The 22,274-nt window shown below is 40.5% G+C and overlaps 1 protein-coding gene across 1 annotated transcript in view; it reads left to right on the top strand.

Annotated features, from left to right (window-relative positions):
- cpne5a (copine Va) overlaps window positions 1–22,274 on the top strand; it is a 58,521-nt gene that overhangs the window by 14,723 nt on the left and 21,524 nt on the right. Inside the window, exons 4-10 of the mRNA XM_034537209.1 lie at window positions 1,080–1,183; window positions 2,297–2,336; window positions 3,266–3,280; window positions 3,435–3,511; window positions 16,950–17,013; window positions 20,770–20,873; window positions 21,114–21,218. Of these exons, the coding sequence (XP_034393100.1) occupies window positions 1,080–1,183; window positions 2,297–2,336; window positions 3,266–3,280; window positions 3,435–3,511; window positions 16,950–17,013; window positions 20,770–20,873; window positions 21,114–21,218 (509 nt within the window). The remainder of the gene's footprint in view (window positions 1–1,079; window positions 1,184–2,296; window positions 2,337–3,265; window positions 3,281–3,434; window positions 3,512–16,949; window positions 17,014–20,769; window positions 20,874–21,113; window positions 21,219–22,274) is intronic.

Genomic DNA, 22,274 nt, shown 5'->3' with positions numbered 1-22,274 from the left:
GCTCTTATCATTTAAATAACCGTCTGTTCGCCTGGTGGGGAGTTCACCTCCTTTGCATCAGCTGGACAGGAGCTCTCACTTTCTGAGGAAGAGCTGCTGCCACACACAGCAGTTCAACTTTCTTAGGCTTAGACACACTTCTATGTGTGTTGGCAGGTTACACTTCAGCAAACCCACTCTCAAACTGTCATATCTTACACACATTCCAGCTTGACTGTCTTTGCATTATCGTAGGCGTCCATCCGGTAAAAGTATTCTACTGCTGTAACGTTACTCTGTGTAGCTCCCTTGTTAATTTCCACTTTGAGTTTTATCCCCATCGGATGTAATCACATAGGTGTGAGCCTATAATCCAGCTGTCTCATCTACTTATTAAGCTCTAACACTGCTATTATTAATTCAACGTGTCGGTTTATGGTTACACTTTCTTTTAATTATGCAGCTCAACATCAGTTCTCTGACTTTGAATTATTCATTTTGGATCAAATTAATGTGTTTGTGCAGGAGGTGCAATGTTTTTTTTGTCTTGATTTGTTTATCAGCGCATCACTTCATCAGAAGGTCTTGCTCTGTAACGCTGACATTCTGTTTTCAGTGTTTGTGCTGGCAGCTTCTGGTTTTCTTCCTAACGCCAGGAGATAGTTTTCTATCTTTCCAACATTTGTTCCCCTGTGTAAAGACAAAAATGTGAAAATCACTATTTTTCTCTGTCTTGGTCTCGTCCCCCCTTCCTCTGCCCAGTGTTACTGAAGTGGTTGTGAGAGCGACAGTGGTGTGAATGTGGTATTAATTAAATAAGTGCAATTGGACTCCATAAAGTATTTTTCCTCAGGCATGCTCAACCCCAGACGTGGAGAAGAAGAGCTGACACTGTGCGATCACTGACTTCTGGTAATCAAATCGGAGCTTATCTGAAGCTGTGAACTCGCACGGTTGCTGGGGGAAAATAATGGGGGTGGGGTGAGGTAATCGAGCAGTGGATGTAGTTTCTGAGTGACTGCATGATGTGCTGTGTCAAAGCTTTGGGCTTACTTCTTCCTCTTCTATCTTGTTCCTCTTCTTTCCTGGTTCTGATCTAGTTTGGGAGAACAGAGGTGATAGACAACACACTAAACCCAGACTTTGTCAGGAAGTACATCCTGGACTACTTCTTTGAGGAGAAGCAGAACCTGCGCTTTGATGTGTGAGTTACTCTGTTTGATCCGGTCCTCTGGGATTCACACAACGTGGTGTGCGTGTTGCAGATTTGCCGTCCTCTTCCAACCCAGTCCTCCCAATTCTTCCTTTTGTTCCCACCACAAGCTTTACATCTTCTCCCTCATTCACGATCTATCTCCCTCCATATATCTCTTCATCGCCTCTCCATCTTCCTGTCACTCATTTTCTCTCTTCCCTCCCTTGGCACCTGCTCGGCTCTCCTGAGGAATTATTCATTGGTGCAGTGTCTCAGTAGTCATTTGTTGAAGGGAGATTGGTATAAGGGTGATACATATTTCATATACAGTTTTATCCTTAATCTCCCTGCTGCTCAGTTAAGCAAATGTCTGAAACCAAGTCCTATAAAAAGACCCCTTTCCTCCACTCTCTCACATATAGCTGCCTTCCTCCTCCTGTAAAGGCCAGGCTAGCAAGAGGGTCAGGAAGGTGCAGTTTCATTATGAGATCTCCCAGAAAAGAGTCTGGATCATTTTCTACACTCTTCTCCCCTCCCCAAGTAGAACAGCTACGCTTCCATAAAAACATCCTTTGTTTTTTTCCTCGCTTCAAGCATGAAGTCCCTAGTGGACCTCAGTGATGTATCCAGGACAGAGCTGCAGGTCTCTGTGGATTTTTAGACACATACTGAATGAATTTGGCATGCTATCATGATTTGACTCAGTAACAGGAAAGGAGGGAGTGCCTCCCCTCTTAATTAGTGTTGCTCATCTACATCTTTCTTTCATCACAGAAGTGGGAGCCCGGGCATACTGAGGTTTAATTACTTTTACATTAAGTTTGACTGGCAAATGCTGGAAACTTGGTCAGCCTTGGTAGATTGTTTCAACATGATCCCCTCGGCATAGTACGGAAATTACATTCATAAACTATAGAATGACTTCCTTAATTAACTGTAACATTATTGCTCATGCCTTTCCCCTTTGCTTCCTCAATGACCCAGGTGTGTGATTGACAGGCAGAAAATGTCCACTCTGCAGACAGTATTTTTCTTATGGGAGTCGGTAGTTAAATTGTAATGTCTCATGATGTTTTGCCCACATCTTTGCTCCTGTGATTTGTGATTTCTTTGTAATTTCAGGTATGATATTGATTCTAAAAGTCCAGATCTGGCAAAACATGTAAGTGAAGAAATGTATTTAATTTTTTTAGGCTTTATATTATATTAGTTAGAATTGTTGTTAATGTGTATATCATTAGGTTTCATGCAAACCAAAGTTTGGGGCATCTAAATGCTCAAATATATTTTGGAATAAGGAATGAATTATGCTTCATCTGCCAACATATTGTTCATATTATAACTTAAATCTGGTTGTAAATTAGATATTTTATTCCTCCAGAGCTATAACATTAAGAGTTTCATTTGCATCCGGTATACCCTCATTACCTTTTTTTAAATGAGAAATGAAGCATTGCACATCATTATTAAAGCTTTTCAACACAATTTATTATGTGCTGTGTAGTGTTGTTAGCAGTTTAGATAGCCAGCATATACACATATAAATGTGTATTTCAAAACAATATATGTATTTAACTTGTCTGAAAAGGACAGCACTTTATTGTAGAACATATATTCAGGTAAACAACGCATTGAGATGATGTATGTTTGTGTTGTTATTTATGGTAAAAGCTTTGATAAATAAATTCTTACTCATTCTACATAGACACATACAGAATATATTTGCAGCACTTGGTTTGCATAGTACCAAAATGTTCAGCAGTAAGTTTGCGTCTATCAGTGTAATGCTTTAATTGTTGTGTTTTTGTGCTGCATGGTCTGGAAACTTCTTTGAATGAAACTCTTTCGGCCCTCGTAGCTTCCCATCTCTTGTGATGTTTCACTTTTTTTTTCTCTTCCTCTGAGACTCTGACTCTGCACCCTCTGCTGTTCAGCTTTTTCACATATCCACGTTTGCTCTTCTTTCTTGCACTTGGTTGATGACAGTCTGGTATTTGAGTTGTGTGCCTTCTGTTCCATGATATGCTTTGTCTTGTCACTGCTCCTGCCTGGTCTCTCTCTCTTGCTCCTCCTCCTTCTTCACCCTGGAAGCCAACCGACGTTAACGTACGTGTCTGCCTCAGATGTCCTAATTCATAACTGTACAATTCTTATAACGCTGCTTAACTCCTCACGACTCTCTTTGTTACCCCCGTGATCCACCTGGACGCCCCCATCCTACGTCTCTCTCCATCCCACTTTATGCTCCCCCTCATGGCAGGACTTCCTGGGACAGGTCTACTGTACACTGGGGGAGATCGTGGGATCACCTGCCAGTCGCCTGGAGAAACCTCTAGGGTGAGTGTTCATTTTACTGTGTTCACTCTCTGATTTTGCACAATAGTTTGTGAGAATAACAGCCACTCAGAGCCCGGTAGAGAATCTTCCTTTACTTATCTTGTGAAGGAGACAAATATAACAAAGTCTTCCGATATTATCAGATAATGAAAACTTCTCACTTCTCAACCATTTCAAATGCGACATGATTCTCATACTGGATTTCACATGTTGCTGCAAAGATGAGGCGGTGATGAATATGTCTGCCTTCTCGAGCCATCTGTATTGTACATTATACTGCAAGATTAGACCCGTGTGCTTGGATTAGAATGGGTAATTGAACAGGACCGGGGGCTTCCTCGATGCAATTACTGTCATTAGGGAGGCCATCTAGCACGGAGAGCAGATTGAAGTCAGCGTGAGACACATGGCACTATCAACCCCTTCAACGTAAATTGGGAAATATGAAGCCCTGAAGCCATTAGCACCAACAGACCTGTGCATGGCTCTTTGAGTTATGTGTGTCTGTTTGCAAGAGAGAAGGAGAGTTTGACGAGCTACGAAGCTTGTGTTTGTGTGTGAGACTGTGAAGCCTGCTTCTATGTGAAGTACTATGAGTGCTGGCCCTGGCAGTGGGGGGCTTGTGTGAATAACAGGGCTTTGGTGACGACCGTGAACTCTGCCAGGGACTGGTGGTGGTGGATTACAGAGCTTCAGTGCTGAATAAGAGCATAAGGATCAAGAGACAGTGTTCACCAGTATGCTTGTAAACTAGGCTTCACACATCAGAGACAGGCAGAAGACTCAAGAGCCCCAGGCAGACACGATGGAAAAAAGTATTGATTCTGTAGCTTCAGTACCTTGATCACCACTGAGACACCTCTGCAGCAGAGTGATAGAGATTATATGGTTGTCGTCAGAGAACGCAGTTTGAACTGCAGAAATTTGTCCTTATGAAACAGTCAGTTATGCTGCTATTAATGGGTTCAATCACTCTTATGTCAGGAAGTACCTGTAGCAATTAGGAAATAAAGGAAAAGAATAGGTTTCTTTTACATTTTATTTTCCTGATAATTCAGTTAACGGTACAATTGTATTCAGCCCTGACCTGTTTAAATAGCTAAACAGCATCCATGGGTAATGGAGTTTTCCTCGCCTCCTGTGGTAGATGATAGCTGAAAAGTCGTTTAATGGCAATGTGCTCCATTTCCTTGTCATGCGTCCTGAAGTGACAGTGCCTCTCCGGACCAGAGCCGAGGAACGGCTCCCACAGCTACTGAGGAAATCTGTTAGCCATGCTTTAACAAGCCCTCCCGAGGCACGTTGCATCCAATGACCTGCTTAAGAAGCACATCAGCAGCCCGTTCCCTATTTTCCACAATTCATCTCTCATTTATTCTCCCTCCTTCTATCCACCAGATTTTTTTTTTTCTGTAGCCTGACCCCCTTTCTCCTCATTGTGTTTTATATTTATTTTTGTTCCCCCAAACCTCTACTACTCTCTCAATCTGCCTTCATTTGGCTGCCTCCTACAACCAGCACAAACATACAAATGTGTACTTTTGAAGCCATTTTATTTACTTAGTAGTGTTCACCATAACTGATACATATTTCCCAAACTCTTACCTAAGAATGAACCAAATTATAATTATGATCTGGACTTCAAAGTCTTAAACCTTCTGATTTTTCTTTTACCTTCACCAAACCTTTGTGCTCAGATAGTTGTGGAGTCCACATATACTATCAGTGTGAACCCACACTCACAACAGATAGCTTCAACCTGGTCTCCTTCAAAATGCCGTTACACAGTCTGTTACACAGTCTGTTACACATTTTCCTTTTCAAGTACATTTTGGAGAAAATGTAATTGCTGGTGTGCAAGTTCACAAATGTCAACATGTCATTGCCGAAGAATGTTTTACGGACACAGTCACTATTAACATTTTGCAGTTTGCAGCTTTGTTACATTTAACCGTACATGTATTGAATAATCAACTCTGAAAAAGTATATATACTGTATATACTTACAGGAATGTAAGTTTCAAGAAACTAGGTTGAACATCACATTAACTTCCTTTCACTCCCAGGAGTCTCAACACAATATTTTCCACACAACATGCTGAAGAGACTTTACTTGAGACCACACACACACATACACACACACACACACACACACACACGCACACACACTCTCTTTCCCTTTCATATATGCAGAAACCTGCTACTCCCGCTTGGTTCAATAATTCCCCTCAATCATTTCTGAATTTGTAAGTGCTGTGCCCATGGGAACAAATGTCATTTTGCACCATTCGCTGAGATAAAATCTTCTTATACTTATTTGACTTGGGGAAAATAACGGGACAGATGAGATGTATGGTTTTACCCTTGTGTCTTTATTACAGTAAGACAGAAAGGTCTACTAGTAGAAATAATGTGAGCTATGAAGTGCTGAACAGACACAGTGGTGCAGATCATTTCTGTTTATAATGTGGTTTTAATGAGAAGCATGTATCCAAGTCATTGGTAGCTGAGCCAATGCAAAGCTAAAGGATTGACTGATGCAGGTGAATGCCATCTTTTACAGAGAAACCGTGTTAGCTGCTCTCATGGCTGTGATTATGTGTATAGCCTGTGGGAGGCAATCATATGATGGTTGTATAGGTAACGGCATAGTAAAGTTCATTATACAAATGGCAGTAACCTTTTGTGTTGATATGGTATATTATACTACACACTAGAGCATATGAATGCAGCACAACATTAGCATGTCAAACCCATTAGCCTACTGTAACTGTGCCCTGCTGCTGTATGCTTGAGGCAGGAAATGAACCATATGCAAAACTGCAATGACTGTTGTGGGTGTAATGGCTGCACCCATGGGAGCCAAGGGAGGAGATGGTTTTGTAGCAATATAGAAAATAACTAATAAAACGTGCATGCTGAATTGAATATGTTGGCTCCGACTCCGACTGCCAGGAACCTCGGTGTGACACTCGACAGTCAACTCTCCCTGACTGACAACATTACCGCAACAACACGCTCCTGTAGGTACATGCTGTACAACATCAGGAGAATACGACCCCTTCTCACTCAGAAGGCGGCACAGGTTCTGGTCCAGGCTCTGGTCATCTCACGGCTAGACTACTGCAACTCCCTCCTGGCAGGTCTACCTGCTAATGTCATTCGACCTCTACAGCTCATCCAGAATGCAGCTGCTCGACTGGTCTTCAACCTCCCGAGATTTACCCACACTACTCCGCTCCTCCGCGACCTTCACTGGTTACCGGTGGCCGCCCGCACATTGGTACTTGCGTACCGTGCTGCGAACAGATCGGGTCCGGTCTACATCCAGGACATGGTCTAACCTCACACCCCAGCTCGTTCACTTCGCTCGGCTTCTGCCAATTGGCTTGTAGCTCCTTCACTTCGAGCTAAACACTCAACAAAATCACGGCTGTTTGCTGTGCTGGCTCCTCATTGGTGGAACGAGCTCCCCATTGACATCAGGACAGCAGAAAGTCTCTACATCTTCCGTCGCAAACTAAAAACACATCTTTTTCGACTATACCTTGAATAGGGAAGGGAGCTGCTCTTACTGATAGCACTTTGTAGTTTAACTTTATTGAAGAAATTGTACTTGCTTGATTCTTGTTGTTCTTAGTTTGGACTCATGGTTTAATGCACTTATTGTAAGTCGCTTTGGATAAAAGCGTCAGCTAAATGATATGTAATGTAATGTAATATAGCTGTAACTCAAGTCAGAGGCTCATCTGAACCATATCCTACCTGTAGGAACCAAACCATCTTTAAAAGGAATACTCGTGTCTTTTATTTGTCTCTACAACACTTCATAGTGGCAACTGAATAGAAAGTTGAGGAAATATTTACACAAATGCCAGATATAGTAAGCACCTTCTAGTGCACTTCATGTGACTCTTCAGCTAACGCAAGAGGTCAGCTACTGTCTCTAGTTGCATTTATGAGAAAAGACAATACAACAAGTAATTTTGTAGTCCTTTACAGAAAGTCTACACATTCAATTCATAGGAAGTAAAATGTGTGCACTTTTAGAATGTAATCTGGTTGTAGATGGCAATTTGATGGAATATTGATTTTATGCCATGTGTCCTGCTATCAGCACAACGGTAGGTTACTTCATTTTATTAAAACCTTCACCATAAACTGTTGAAATGTGTCTTCATAGCTCCTCAGAGCCTGTAACACACACACAGAGGTGCTTTCAAGGCAAACCTTCATGGCCAAGCAGATTCTAGATTTAGATTAGACCACAACTAAATAAATGTCAAAAACAGACAAGATGAAAGTGCAGTTAAACTGATAAATCTTTTCTTGAATTTCTATGTGTTTTCACAGAGATGTAATTTCCTGAAAACATGGCAGATTAAATAAAATCAAAATCACAGAAGCTTGATTTGATAATCATCTTTTCCTTTCTTTTTTAAATCACAGCTTTGCTGTTAATCATTTGTTTTCTCTGCTGTGGGAATCTATACGACTAAATATGTGCAGTGGTCAAAGTGTCACAGACTGCGTTAATGTCAAACCTGCTTATTGATGATAATAAACAATCAACATTAATAAAGCATCTGGAAGTCTTGAGAGAAAATTAAACAAAAGGTCCATCTCACACTGTTGGTGCAGATCAAAACTCCAGATGGCTCCAAACCAGAAACAATCAACTCTGAGTTTCCAAAATGAATCTTTGATTGACGCATTGGTCGCGCACATGTTAAATGATTACTGCTCACACCAGTGCAGATGATGAATGATGAACAGTGAACAGAGTGATGAATGATAATGATGTTTAAAAAAATGAAACTTTGTTCTGCTTTCATCATATCAGCCATGTTTTAATTATCAAAACAAGTCAAAACACAAGAGATCTGAAACTGAAAAACAAGATTGCATAAAATCCAATACATTTCGGTATTTTAGTGTAAACTTGAAATATAATCATACTCCCATCAGACTCTCATCATTGTGTTCCCATTGAGGACTAGACACAAGTTCAACACTACATATGTGCTCATACATCTCTAAGTGTGCTTCAAAATTAAGTTAAGTATTGAATACACCAACAGCAATACAATGTAATGCAATTCAACACAATAGCGATGTTATAAATACTATAGCAACTGAGTCAGTGTTGATTCAATTCTGTCGTTATTCTTTAAAAGTGATTTCTGGCGTTTTGTTAGATTGCATTTTACAATTTTAGGTTGCACTTATTATATTACATACAGTAATAAACTGCATTGTACTGTTCTCTTCCATGCACTGTAGTATAGACTTTTTTCTCTTCAGTCCTGTGTTTCCATGAGTATTGTAGTGCAACTAATCAGACTCCATTGTGCTAAAAAGCCTCACTTTGCACTGCTGTCAGGAAAAAGTGGAACAATATCATCATCACTGACTTTCACAAGATTCTTCTGTTACACCTTTCATCTATACAGTTATTAATGATAATAGTGACAGCTTTACACTTGAAAGTCGTTCCTTAAAGAAAGGTCCTTGCTGACACTCAGAGGTAGACAGAAGCAACAAGCAACATCTATAATTTGGGGAGGTGGATGGTTCAAACAAACACCAGACTTTCACCCTGGTGACTGCTATTCGTGTCCTTGTGTAACCAAGTCAATGTTGACATATTTTACCATTGTTGTGTTACTTAACTCGCATAATCTACATAACTAATACCGGTTACGTTACAACTGTTGACTACTTATTTGAACTGAACCATGATCTTTTCCTGAACTTAACGAGTAGTTCTGTTGTGTAAGTAAACCTGCTCGGGGACGGGTTTAGTAAGCAATCAGTTAGAACCTTCTAGCACTGAGATACACAAGTAGTTCTAAGATGCATCTTTACAAACCCTAATTCCAAAGTACTACACCCCACAATCATCAGAATTGACAATCAAATTGAACATAAAAGGGTTGGATACATTTTTACAATGTTAATCTCACAGATGTCAAACCTCTGTGTCAAGTAGCAGAGATGTAAGAATTTCTCAGAGAAAACTGAATCAGAGGACTTCACTTGTCTCATCTCGACTTCAGAGACTCGTAGTGCTTTTAAAGATGATGGTTAATGTAGTTGGCTGACTTATTCGGGGATACTCAGCGGCAGTTCCTCCGAGATGAAAAAAACCCCTCCATATATAAATAATGAGTGGGAGTGAAAGAAGTTTCATCTTTTGGTGGAATTAAAATTCCTAAATCTAAGTACTCTTACTACTGCATTGAGATAGTTTCTATGCCTGTTTAGCTTAACGTTTTCCTATACTTAACTGGGAGGTGAAATGTTTTAGATGGCTTACAGTAATCAGCCTCCTCTGCCTCGGGACATCACACACAATTAGAGCTTTCTGCTGCCTCACTAAATGCCAATATGGGCTCCAAGCCTGAAAACTAACAAGGGTCCCTCTTTAATAATGTGTGGTCCTGCTTAGTGAGGAAAAACCCAGCCGTGCTGATTCTACAAAAAACCTTTTTGTCTGGTGAAAGAGGTATTTATTAGTTACCATTCTGGTTTCATAAGAGGCAAAAGACTCCCCTTTCAGCAGAACACCACTTGTAGCACCACTTGTTTTCATCATTCAGTTGAATTGCTCTTCAAGGACTTTAATGTCACACAAAATCAAAAGAAATCTCTCCCTTTTTTTCTGCATTGAAAAGAGACAGGGTATTCAATGTTGTTCACGGTCTTAGTTTTTAAAGCTCTGTTGATAATAAGGCAATATATTTTTGTCTTTAGACTCATAATGGAGACCTCAAGTGCAAGAGCAGCCAAGGGCAGCAAAGGTTTTTTTTACTGTGGATGAGCTTAGCTGATTTGTTTGCACTCAAAGTGTTAATTTCTGTCATGGCCACAGGCTCATCTGATGGAAAGGTAGCCCAAGAGCCTCTCAGCGAGTGCTCTGCTGCCTCAGTTTAATACTCCCTCGTTAGTAATCTATTTAACAGCCGAAAGCGAACTGTCGACAAGCAGATTGCAATCTAAAGTCAGCAGTAACCGCCACAGAGGAGGTCAGGGCGCCCCAGTGTAAGATGGTATGAATGCCATTAATTGCTGCCCAGCACCAGGAGAGGGGGCCAAAGGGGGCGTGGCCTTCTGACACAGCAGGGATAGAGTCGAGAATCAGCTGTGATTTAATGGCAGGCGCCCATGGAGAGAATGTGGGGTACATTTTGACTTCACGAGAATTGGGCTACTCTTTTAGCTTCTGATAGAATGGGATGTTCTGCTCTTGCCGTGGGGAAATTGAAATGTGCTTGTTATGTCCTCTAGAAGGTTTTTGTTGGTGGGAGAGAGCACAAGAGAGGAAGTGAACTCACAGCCCGAGAGAGAAAGTTTCTCTCTGATTGACAACTTCTCCTAATCCTCTTTTTTCTCTGTCAAATTTTTAGCTTGCAGGTGGTTGGTGGATGTCTCATTTGTTTAAAACCACAATAAGTCATACATTGTTACAGTGATTAAAGCCTGCGCCATAATTTATTTAATCAAAACATCAACAACAGTCTCATTACATTGATACTACAATGGAGTGCATTTGAAAGGTAAGTGTATTTTATATTTAGTGTTCAATAATTGCTATTAGCGAACATAATTCATGCACCGCGTCTCCTCGTTCTCCACCGCGAACAGCAGACGCATTCTTTACTCTTGGTTGTTTGGTATATCCTTCTGCCGTTTTCCGCAAAGCATCTTTTTGCCCTATTTACTTGCTTTGTGCTCATTCTAACAATGCTTCAAAGAGTTTAGCACAGGTTGCCTGTAGCTAAACACAAGCACCAGCTCCTCTTGCAGCACCAGTAGGAAGCAGCTCTCTTTTTCCTCTCGGAGAACAGTTAGGTTTTCTGGTGTCCTTTTAAATTAGCCGGTGCACTTTGCATCCTCTTTTTTAATCCTGGTGAGGTGAGGGATTATGGATGCTTATCGGTGTATAAAGATCAAAGAGATTAGGGGTATAATCCCATTTAAACCCATCTAGACTGTTGGCAACCTTGCTAATTCTGTTCAACTATGATCTCCCCACTGCCCCCAAACGTTTGCAGTGGCACAAAGCCACGTTTGTGGTCTACCCACCATCTCTGTTGGTCTCAAACCAGCATTTACCCGTATCCCACAGTCAACCAGTAAGATTCATTGGATTCTCTATTCATGGCAATCTCACTGAAATCATTCTTTCCTGCAGTGAAAGGAGCCTATTTCTTGTTACACTTCCCTAAATAATATGTTTTAATGTTCTTATCCCCAGGTGTGAAATAGCAAAGTAACAATCTTGTCAGCATGATAACACTGCAGTCATTTTGTCGAGTATAGGAAAATATGTACTGGAGACCCACCCTACAACAGCTGCAGTGAGAAAAAAATAATGTTCTTCTTCTTGGGCTCTCAGTCATATTGTCAGGCAGATAACCCTCCCCCACTTTGATATGTACGACACGTTGCTGCGTTAGTTAAATATCAAGGCCATTCCTCATCCTAATGACTTTAAGTGAATGACATCAACAATTGCTTCCTTGTCCCTCTTCGGACTTTAATCTCACCAACCTCCATCCACCCCACCTCCGCACTGATAGGTAATGGAGAATACAGAAATTGTGAATCACAATGTCCTGCCTCTAGATGGGAAATTATAGAGCCCGTACATTGAGCCTGGATAATCCATATTATACATCATTGACAATGATACATACATGACTCAAATGTGTTTTTCCAATGGAAAAGAGATAATATCATTGGTATTCTGCAGAACAGCAGTATCTAAAACTTTAGCCAAGCAATTGTAGTGATGATGAAATATGCTGCTTGATCTTTTTCCATTCAGTTCAAGATCAGGGGATCTGGCAAAACAGCTCCTTGTTTCAGGGTTTTCTTTCTTTCCGTGTAAAGGAGGCCACTCTGTTACAAGGCAGTGTTTCATTTCTGTCTCTACTTGTTAGTTGTTTTCATGATGCCTCGTTTGATCCTCTGGGTTTCTGTTAATAGGAGGGACAGTAGAGGAGGTAGCCGGCCTCGCTAAGATGATGCTAATTTAATTGTAAATATTACAGTGCCATTTGGATGGTCAGGACCATTAGACACAGTGTCTGTTGTGCCAAGAGAAGCCTTTAAGTGACTGTATTCATTATATAGAGCTGGGAATGGTGTTAGGGATCATAGCTACTTAGCATGTGGCGAGTGCAGTCACTGCTCACCTGCATTCCTCAGATTACCGTAATGCCTTCATTTTATCACATTAATCATTCACTGGTAGCACAGAAGCCACGGACGATAAAAGGCTGTCATCAGTCTTCTCTGAACAAGAACTCCTTGTCAAAACTCCAATTCATGTCTGCTCTTCACATGCTGAATTTAGCTGTCATTATTGTTTCTGCACAATGATTACTATTGTTCCTTTTAACTGTAAATTGCATTCAATCTTAAATTAAAATAATTAAGTAATATAATAGCATAAAAGCTTGAATTTTCTTCTTCAAATACAGTGAAGGTTTAATATGCTCTAAAGACGAACATCCGCAGTCAGGCCCGTGAGGAGATGGAGGGTACTGCAGCCTTAAACTAAAGTTACGAAATATGTATTTCTAACCAATTGTACAGGTAATGTTTGATATTTAATTTGTCTTCTATTATACTTTGTGGAAGTGCACAGTGTAGCTCCACACCACTGGAGGTTGTTGGGCTGTTATTTAACTTGTTAGTGTACGTCACATAATGCAGAAAAAAGATAATCTATGTTGGATTTAGGGTAAGACATCACAGGCAGAAATATCTATTTTGTTATGCACTGCCCTGATTTGTATGCACTGCTCTGAATATTGCTTGCATAACATGCATTTTTTAAACCAAAATGCATATTTATGTGTTTATTTTGTTAACTTGTCTATTTGCATCTGTAGAATTTTCCTAAATGTACTAGACGTTAGCATCAATTAATGCCTAATTTGCATATTTAGACATAGAATTTCAGAAAGGTATGTATTAGTTAGTTGTTGTATTTTTACCGTATTCACCAGGGGTGTTTCTGCTTTGAAAATTAAAACATGTTTCAATTCCTTGTTGTTTGAGAAAACCCAATAGAGATCATGAATCACCAGCAAGGTATAATGTGTTGGATGAAATGTACAATATACCACTGAGTTTGCTTTTCCTACAGCCTGCCCAGTGCTGGGGCTAAACATCTGAAGAAAGCTCAAGGTGTATGCAACATGGAAAGGGATCCTGCTGGGCAGCATTTATTTATGTAAATGTCATCCAATATGCCGATTACACTTTGATGTTTCTTGTGTTCAAGTGGAACTTTGTGACTCATAGTGAAAGTAAAGGAAAGCTCAGGGGGTCACACACAGTTGTTATAAGCATACGCAATGCATTAAAATAGTGGCTTAACAAGCTCTCGCTAAGTTCTATTAATGTAAAAACTCAAGTGGATTTCTGTGAGAGCGATACTCTGATGGTCGAGGGAGTTGTGCTTACTACCCAGCATGCATGGCGTGGTGTCGACTGACATACGTTATATCAGTTAATTTAATCATTGAATAGTATTTGTGGAGTTTGTCTGCAGATGATAGCAAAAGAGGCCTTTTTCAAATCCTCTGCCCCCCTCTGACCTGTCACCTCACTTATTAGGTGGTGCTACCTAATATTAAATGCAAAGGGAACCGAAGGCGAGCATGGCAAACCATTATTGAAACCCATGTACGGTTCAGAGGAATGTCTGTAGAAAATGTCTTAGAAATCCTCTCAGGCAGTTAATATTCAAGCAAATATGTACCACTGTCCAACCAGTCAAACTATCAAAGCAACATATTTCAAAATGAACAGTAATAGATCAGCATTATTTGGTAAAGCACCATAAAGATCTGTAGATGTTAAAATAAGGTTAACTTGACCAACTTATAATTAATAATGCTGATGATTATCAATGTGTCAGTGTTGCTTATGAAAACTGATAATAATACAATTTATGGTATAATTTAAATAACTATCTGTGCATCCTTAATCACATTACTGCAACATTCTCACTACCAAATGACACAATTACAAAGTGACATCATAGCAGCACATTACTTGGCTTTACTGGTTGTGATGACGTTCTCAACCTTTTTCGAGTCGCAACACACCAGAATAATCATGTCCGTGTTAGTTTGAACAGCTTGCGCCGAGATGTTGTCCAATGGGTTCCAAGTTCCACTGTGGATTTGTTTTCTCTTCCCCTGACTTGCTGCGAATCCCCCCTCAGAAACTCATTTGAATGCACACTTTGACTCTCACAAACACACTCAATTAAGTCTATATTTCTGAGGCAAGTTATACTGGTACAGGACATGTTATATACATTTCCTTGGGTGTCCCGACCCCTAGGTTGAGTGAGATACACTTCCGTAATCCACAGCCCTATGACACAAAATATATAATGTGGAATTTAACATACTTTTCTATTTTTTATCATACGTTATGTTCCACATTATACTGTATTTAGACGTGTGTATACTTGATGATGTAACCCCACAACTGAAGTTGTCACATCGTTTTGTTGACACAAGTTTGTTAGCTGGGGATTGCCTGACTTTTAAACATCACAACACAAACAACACATCCTTATAGTGTTTGCTTGTTGTCACCAGCGTCACATTGCAGTGCAAAAGCTGTTAGAACTGCCAGTAAAAAGTGTCAGTCTGCAATAAAAAGGAACTCTTGTTCCACAGGAACTGTATTTTTGCAGACAGTGCTTATTTGCTCTTCAACTTAACAAGTCATTGTCAAGAGAAAATGCAGCACTAAATAATGCACACCTAATTTAAAAAGACCATTGCCCCTTTGGTACCTGCTCTCATCTCCAGCAGCAGAGATTAGATCAGGGTGGTGCATCTTAACCTGTCTGGAGAGGATATTTTATAAATCACTGGATCTCATTTCCGAGTTTGAAAAGAGTACTGGTCATTATCGTGAGCCGAGGGAGATAACTTGACCTCTTAACTTAATAAACATAAATTATTCAAGGTAATTTTTATTTAACCTTGAAATTGGTACTTAAGGACCTTGAGAATGAAGTGTTCCTTCCCTCTCAGAGTGTGATTAAAGGCTGGAAGTTTCCTTGCACCAATGTAGTTGGTGGGGTACATTGGTAATTGATGGATTGGTGGTGGTCAATGGATTTATATTAAGGTTGATCAAAGTTGATACTTGAGGGACTACTATTGCTTTTATGGAGCGTTAAACTGCATGCATTAAGGGCCTTGGAAACCTGAAATAGGCTAGTAACGCTATATATCATAATACTGTAGGTTCCCTGGCATACCCAGTACTGTATGTTCAGCCATCGCAGGTTTGCGCTATTGCAAGCATCTGATGTTGTAATTCCACCCCCCATTTAGCAATATGTAATCCAGTAGGACTGGCAGTCAGATGAACTGTCGTAGCTAATGAGGATAGGCAGAAAGTCTGACCTTCTAATGACTGCTCTCCAGCTACGGCCACAGCAGGACTCCCGTGTAATTTCCTTCTTTACCCGGAAAGATGACAGGAGTTTCAGCAGGTGGAGTGCTTTTGTATGATGGGAAAGTAGATATGCTGTCTTGCTCTATGTGAAGTGGAATGGGCTCTGCCTTTTTAGCACAGCTTCAGTGGATGCAGAGCATTGGAGAGATTGGATATAAACAAGATCTAATTGTGTTTCGCTTCAAAAACTACAGCCCGAAACCATTTAGAACAAACTGGAACAACTAACTCTGTCTCTATTTTGTTAGCACCATTGGCTTGGTGAGCTACTGAAGAGGTGAAGCAGAGAAATGCAGACACACGGGGAACGCTCTTGTGCTGCGATATGTCTTGATCATCTGCTGGAGCGAGAGTCAGCGATAAACAACTGCAGACCCGCGGAGCTTTAAACTTTCAGTAAACAGGGATCAGAGGGGTTTTGTTTCTCAGCAGTTTTGTTCCACATTGTACTAAAAAACTCAAGAGCCTGTTTTTATAACTGTTTTTTGATTCAGTTACAGTGATGGAACAAAATAACGTGCTCATTAGAGCTGTGAGACTTTCACTCTAGTGTCACATTCTGTCATGAATTATACAATCTAAGCTGTGATTGTATGTAAAAATACAATCATAGTTTTCTCATTTTTATTATTTAAGTGTCTGGTAAACTCTCTTGTGGAAATATAATCACAGATTCACAGGTGTACTTAAATGCTCTTTCAGAAGATAACTGGACTGCTAACATAACTACAATCTTCATTTCCATCAAGCAGTGAGAAACTTGAGATCATATGTGGGCAATTTACTGCATTGCATGACTTGTGGTAAATGCAAAAGTCAACACGGTGATTCTTAATGCCATTTAAGCCACAAACACGATGAAGTGGATCTTCACTGTTCTGCTCTGTACAATATTTATAAAAGTGTGAATGATTTCTATTTGTTTTCTCAGCGGCATACCCGGGAAGAAATGTGGGACCATTATCTTGTCTGCTGAGGAGCTGGGAAACTGCAGAGTAAGTTTAAATTGTTTTAATCCCTATATCTTGCAATTTGCCTACAACATGGGTTTCATAATACATGTTTTGCAATGTTCACTGATCTAATTTGAATTGGGCCCTTTAACAATGGCACATTAGAGTTCAATCAAACATATTGAGTGCAACTGATTATGGCATATCGATGTGAAATAGTTTGAGACACAGTGTAGGGAAATGGTACATTTTGTGTAAATCCCATAATGCAAATACTGGGTGAAGTGGCTTGTTTAATAGCCTTGGCTTCAGTTAGATATATTGTGTCATAGTAGCCCCCATTAAACCAGCAGGATACGCCATGTCTCTTTTCAATTACGTTTGTCAAATGGAACTTGTATACATAGTAAATATACTATGAGTTTGAATGCCTATTTAATGAGCATGCTTTCACTGAAGCAGACTTTTCCTCCGATGTGTGATGTGGTAATCCATGAGTCTGTGTTAATAGCCTGTGTCAACTGATGCCCATTGGCTTTCTTTCTGCACTGCTAAATGAAGATAGTAATCTCAATCTACTGCTGCCAGTATAAGTATCAAGACTTATTGGTTGGAACAACTGGCCTCCCTCGGAGGCTATAAACAAGTCACTGAGCAGCAACTACAGTGTGGATGTTTTATGATATGCATGTAGGCATCTAATGGTTCAACACTTTGTAAAAAAGCCCCTGGTTTCACAGTTGTTGTGACTGACTTTGAGGAAGTTTGATAAATAGCACAATTTATTTCCTGATTAATAAACAGCCCCCGATCAGAGTGAGACAGATAAGCTATTCTTTTAATAAAACTGCTATGACTTTACATTACTGATTTGTTTCTTGCTGGATTGAAGCAAGCACAGACATTGAGGGGCTGCTGTGAGTCACCAGGTGCAGTGGCTCTGCAATGAAAGAAGTTAACATAATCACTGCAAAGCACCATTTCAAGAAGGGTTTTGTAATATAAATGCAAATGATCAGAACTGGTACGAATGACCATTTCCTTTCTCCCAGACTCCATTAGATAGACACAGACTTTACATGTCACTCCAGACCTGCCCTGTTTACACAGAAGTTGAGCCTGAATGGGACAAACCTCATGTTTGAGTAAAGAACAGGGAACTGAGAGAAAACATGTACTATAATTGAATAATCTGAAGACCCCACTGTGAGAACAAGTCCCACACCTGTGAATTATAGCAGTTTGGAATTGCTTCCAATCCATCTGGATGGTGTTTATTTTATAATCCACATGTGACCAATAAATGGCGGCAGCTGAGTTCTTGCCTCGCCTGAGGGAAACACTGCAACTCTTGTTTGGGGAAACTGAAATCAGCAGAGTGGGAATCGACTGGGGAAGTTCTGAAGGGATTATTAACCAAGAGGCTGGTTGGCTCTCACCTTGGTGGTGGATTTGCCAGGTATCATTAGAGATAGCAACAGCCTCTGCATGGATCAAAGGCTTCCTCTTGGCTATCGTTAACTCTGGCACAAGTAGCATGCTGAGCAGCAGCTGGCTCTCTCTCTCAGTTCATCCTCACAGTCTAGCTGCAGCTCAGGCTGATTTGAATCGAAGTAAACCACACAACACTTTACATATGAAAGAGATTTAAATAAAAAAAGGATATACTGTAGTTCTTCCAAGTGTATGTATAGTATATACATACACATATATAGATGAACCATCTGTTTCTATACTACTGACTTTTTGGATTGTATGATGTCTTTCCTTCAAGGAAGTATTCTTCAGTTCATCACTTAATTTATTTAATTTTTCTTTTTTTCTGGATATATAAAACTGCTCCTCACATAGATAGAAATCCTTCACCCAAGGCCTCATTTCAGGAATTGCTTCGTATTTCTTTGAAAGACCAGTCTGACTCTGAAAGTGACAATGTGCATTGCTCTAACACTTGCCCCATGCAGCGATATCTTTGGGGAGCAGGGAAATGGAAAAGAGGATACAGACTGCACTCAGCAATCCCCTGCTGCTCTTAAACCTCAGTGGCTGAAATGAATGTTCTGCCTTTTTTTCCACACTTAATGAGAGAACACTGCAAGGCACCAAAGTGGGTATGTGTTATCCGTGCCTAATGAAAGCTTTAGGCATAGTGTTGCCATGATAGTGTACATTTTTTTTTTATTTATTCATTTATTTTGCAGGGACAATGCACACTAATCAACAGTAGGACTGTAAGTGAGCCAGAGTTAGCCAGAGAGGCTAATTTCCATCTGCTGTCCCTGGCCAGATGTTTTTAAGGCAGCCTAAAATAACAAAATCTCAAAATAAAAATGGAAATAGAATTCATAGACAAACTGACAACAACATATAAACAAAACCAATACACAGCAAATGCAGAGGCTGTGTCTGCGTTAAGCAGGACAGTTATAGATGCCTCTTTTTTTAAGGGTTTGGATAACTGACCGGAGCAAACAATGGAAACTTCCAAATTAGATGTTCTTGTGAAAACCACTCCACTGATGATCTGGACTTTCTTCTAAACCTTTATTGATCCGTATCCAGGGATACAAAATGGAAAAAAATATGCTCTACCGATATTGTGGAAATGGTACAGTAGAAACACAGATAACAACAGGGATGATGACAATGGGGAATAACAACATAATATAGAGCAGCCCTGCTTCATTTAGTCACCAGTGCCTTAGTTTCAATCCATTCTTTACTTTGCTTTCGTCTTAACATGAAGTGTGATTAGACAATACAAAGGCGATAATCAAATTAACTAAATTTTTAGGATTTTATCAAGTATCCATGTGGGGACATCCATCTTTTTTCTGAGCGTTTGCCCCAGAGGCTGGTCTGCGTCCTGTCCAACACATTAAGGGATGTGATGGGGGTTAGTGAGAGGCAGGTCAGAGGTAGAGCGCACCACGCTGATCTGGGTCAAAGCAATCGATGGAAACCCGGTGCAGCACCATGCTGACTCAGTTCTAATAGCTGCAGGGTAAAAGCAGCTCTTCTTTCTGCCAGTTGAAGGCCCCAAAACGTCTCCTGGTATCACATCTCATTCTTTATAATATGACAATTAGAATCTTGACTTGCATTTATGGTATGCCAAGGGTCTAGAAACGGTCAGTTATGGAGTTTCTTCCAATATTGACATTGTTCCTGTCCAAACTGTGCCCACTATGCTTTATTATTATACGATGCAGACTAATATCTTGACCTCAGGGAGACTATCTGCAGTACCAAGACCATTTTGGGGCATGTTCATTGTCCTTGTAATGGCAGCACACATTGAAATGCTGCCTAAATGAATATAATTATGGTAATACCAGCCTTTCTAATGTGTCATTAGCTGCACTCACACCCTCCACATCCTTTTTTACCCCACCCCCCTCTCATCCTCTTCCATATACAGGGTTTAGAATCCATTCCTGTGTCTCTGCATGGTCTCTCATACTGATTATATGCTGCACAACAAGGCATTTTCAATTTGATACCACTTATGCCATCCACTGTTCTTATACAGGAGAAGCATATTAAAGAAATGGTAATGAATGAATGCATTTGCAGATTTTGGAAACAAGCCCCCACTGGCTGGTTTCACTCTGCTCTAATTAGGATTCAGTCAGCAGTTTGCTTTTATTTGGTGCTTCAGTGCTCTTTTATCTTGGCACACGGCATGTATTAACAAACAACAGGAGGCAAACAGAGGCAGAAGCATGGATTTGCAATGTCCTTTACTTTTTTGTCTTTTCATTGCTCTGACTCTCTGTTATTTTCCTTTGTCTGTAGGATTACGCAACCATGCAATTCTGTGCCAACAAACTTGATAAAAAGGACTTCTTTGGAAAGTCGGACCCCTTCATGGTCTTCTACAGAAGCAATGAAGATGGCACGTGAGTTTGTCTCTGGCCTCTGCTTCTCAGTGTGTATACCTATCAAAGACAGGTAGGAGGGTGTGGAGGTCAAAGAGCAAGTGAACCAGGAGTGAAAGACAAACAATTGAAATCACTTGAACTCAGACGCATTCAGATACATTCATGCAGGCATGGTCTCAAAGCAAAGCAGAGCAGGTAGATTTGATCACTGAGATTCATCTTGTAGGATTTTAAATCCCTATTGACCTGCGTCTCCAGGTTCACCATCTGCCACAAGACTGAAGTGGTGAAGAACACGCTGAACCCTGTGTGGCAACCCTTCTCTATCCCTGTCAGAGCGCTCTGCAACGGAGACTATGACAGGTAGGATGAATGATGATGTACAATTAAGTGTTCAGCATACACATGCTTTACAAGTAGTGTGATTTTCCAGTAGAAATCAAAGCCACACAGTGTTTTAATATACTGGGAAGTTCTTTCAAAATAGTTTTAGAATGTTAAATTTAGACCATTGAGTTCATACCTTTTATCTGCTGCTGTAAGAGAGAAATATTACAGCTGGATTTTCAAGTTTCTGATTGGCTGCTACAGTGGCCTCTCCTCTCTTATCTGAATCTCTTCAGAGTAAAAGGCCTCGCGGGACCCCTGAGTAGCTGAAGGAGTTTTGGCAGGAACATCAAATATCAGAGGAAAGAGAGAGAGAGAGAGAGAGTTCAAAGTGGCTGAACTCGTCGTTCTATAGATGTTGACGGGTGGCTAGAACAGCAGCAGAGCCTGGCTATGTGTGTGAGCATAAGCATGAAAGTGTGCAGAGCCAGGCAGTCATGAGAATGTGTAGAAGTCGTCAAAGAGCATGTCAACTGAGGTTCTTCACTTCGATCCTGTCTCTCACCTGCCTGGAGAAGCTAATTGGGTCAGACAGATGGAGCGGAAGCATGAAAGAATCCTGATTCCCTTTGAGGGTTTTGATGGCGAGATAAATCTTCAGCGACTTAGGGGTCTCCCTGATGTTTCCGGGGAAATATCTGCAGTTTGCATTTTTGGCTTTCTCAATTTCCAAAATCACTACTTCTCAGCACATGTTAACTCTGTCAAACTGTCAAATGTACACTCTGTTAAACATATATTTGCATTGTAATAATTACACTTGGCAGCAGTAGACAGCAATAACATTAGCAAAATTACGGGATCACAGAATAATAATATTTGATGGATTATTCTTCCACAAAAGCCTGGATAATTGACAGACTACACATACCCTCAAGAGTCAAAACTCAAGGATACCATTCACACAGTTATAAGAGACAGGAGGTGATACGTAGTAGATGGAAGGAGCAGGTGGGAAGCGAGAGAGGTCCTAGGACGGCCGATGCTCCAGTGCAATAACGCCTGCTCCTTGTATTTCCTCCGTGCCGATCT

Source organism: Cyclopterus lumpus, chromosome 7, assembly GCF_009769545.1.
Source record: "Cyclopterus lumpus isolate fCycLum1 chromosome 7, fCycLum1.pri, whole genome shotgun sequence".
NCBI classification, from domain to species: domain Eukaryota; kingdom Metazoa; phylum Chordata; class Actinopteri; order Perciformes; family Cyclopteridae; genus Cyclopterus; species Cyclopterus lumpus.
Note: the sequence above shows the minus strand (reverse complement) of the source record. Positions and strands in the feature narration are given on the sequence as shown.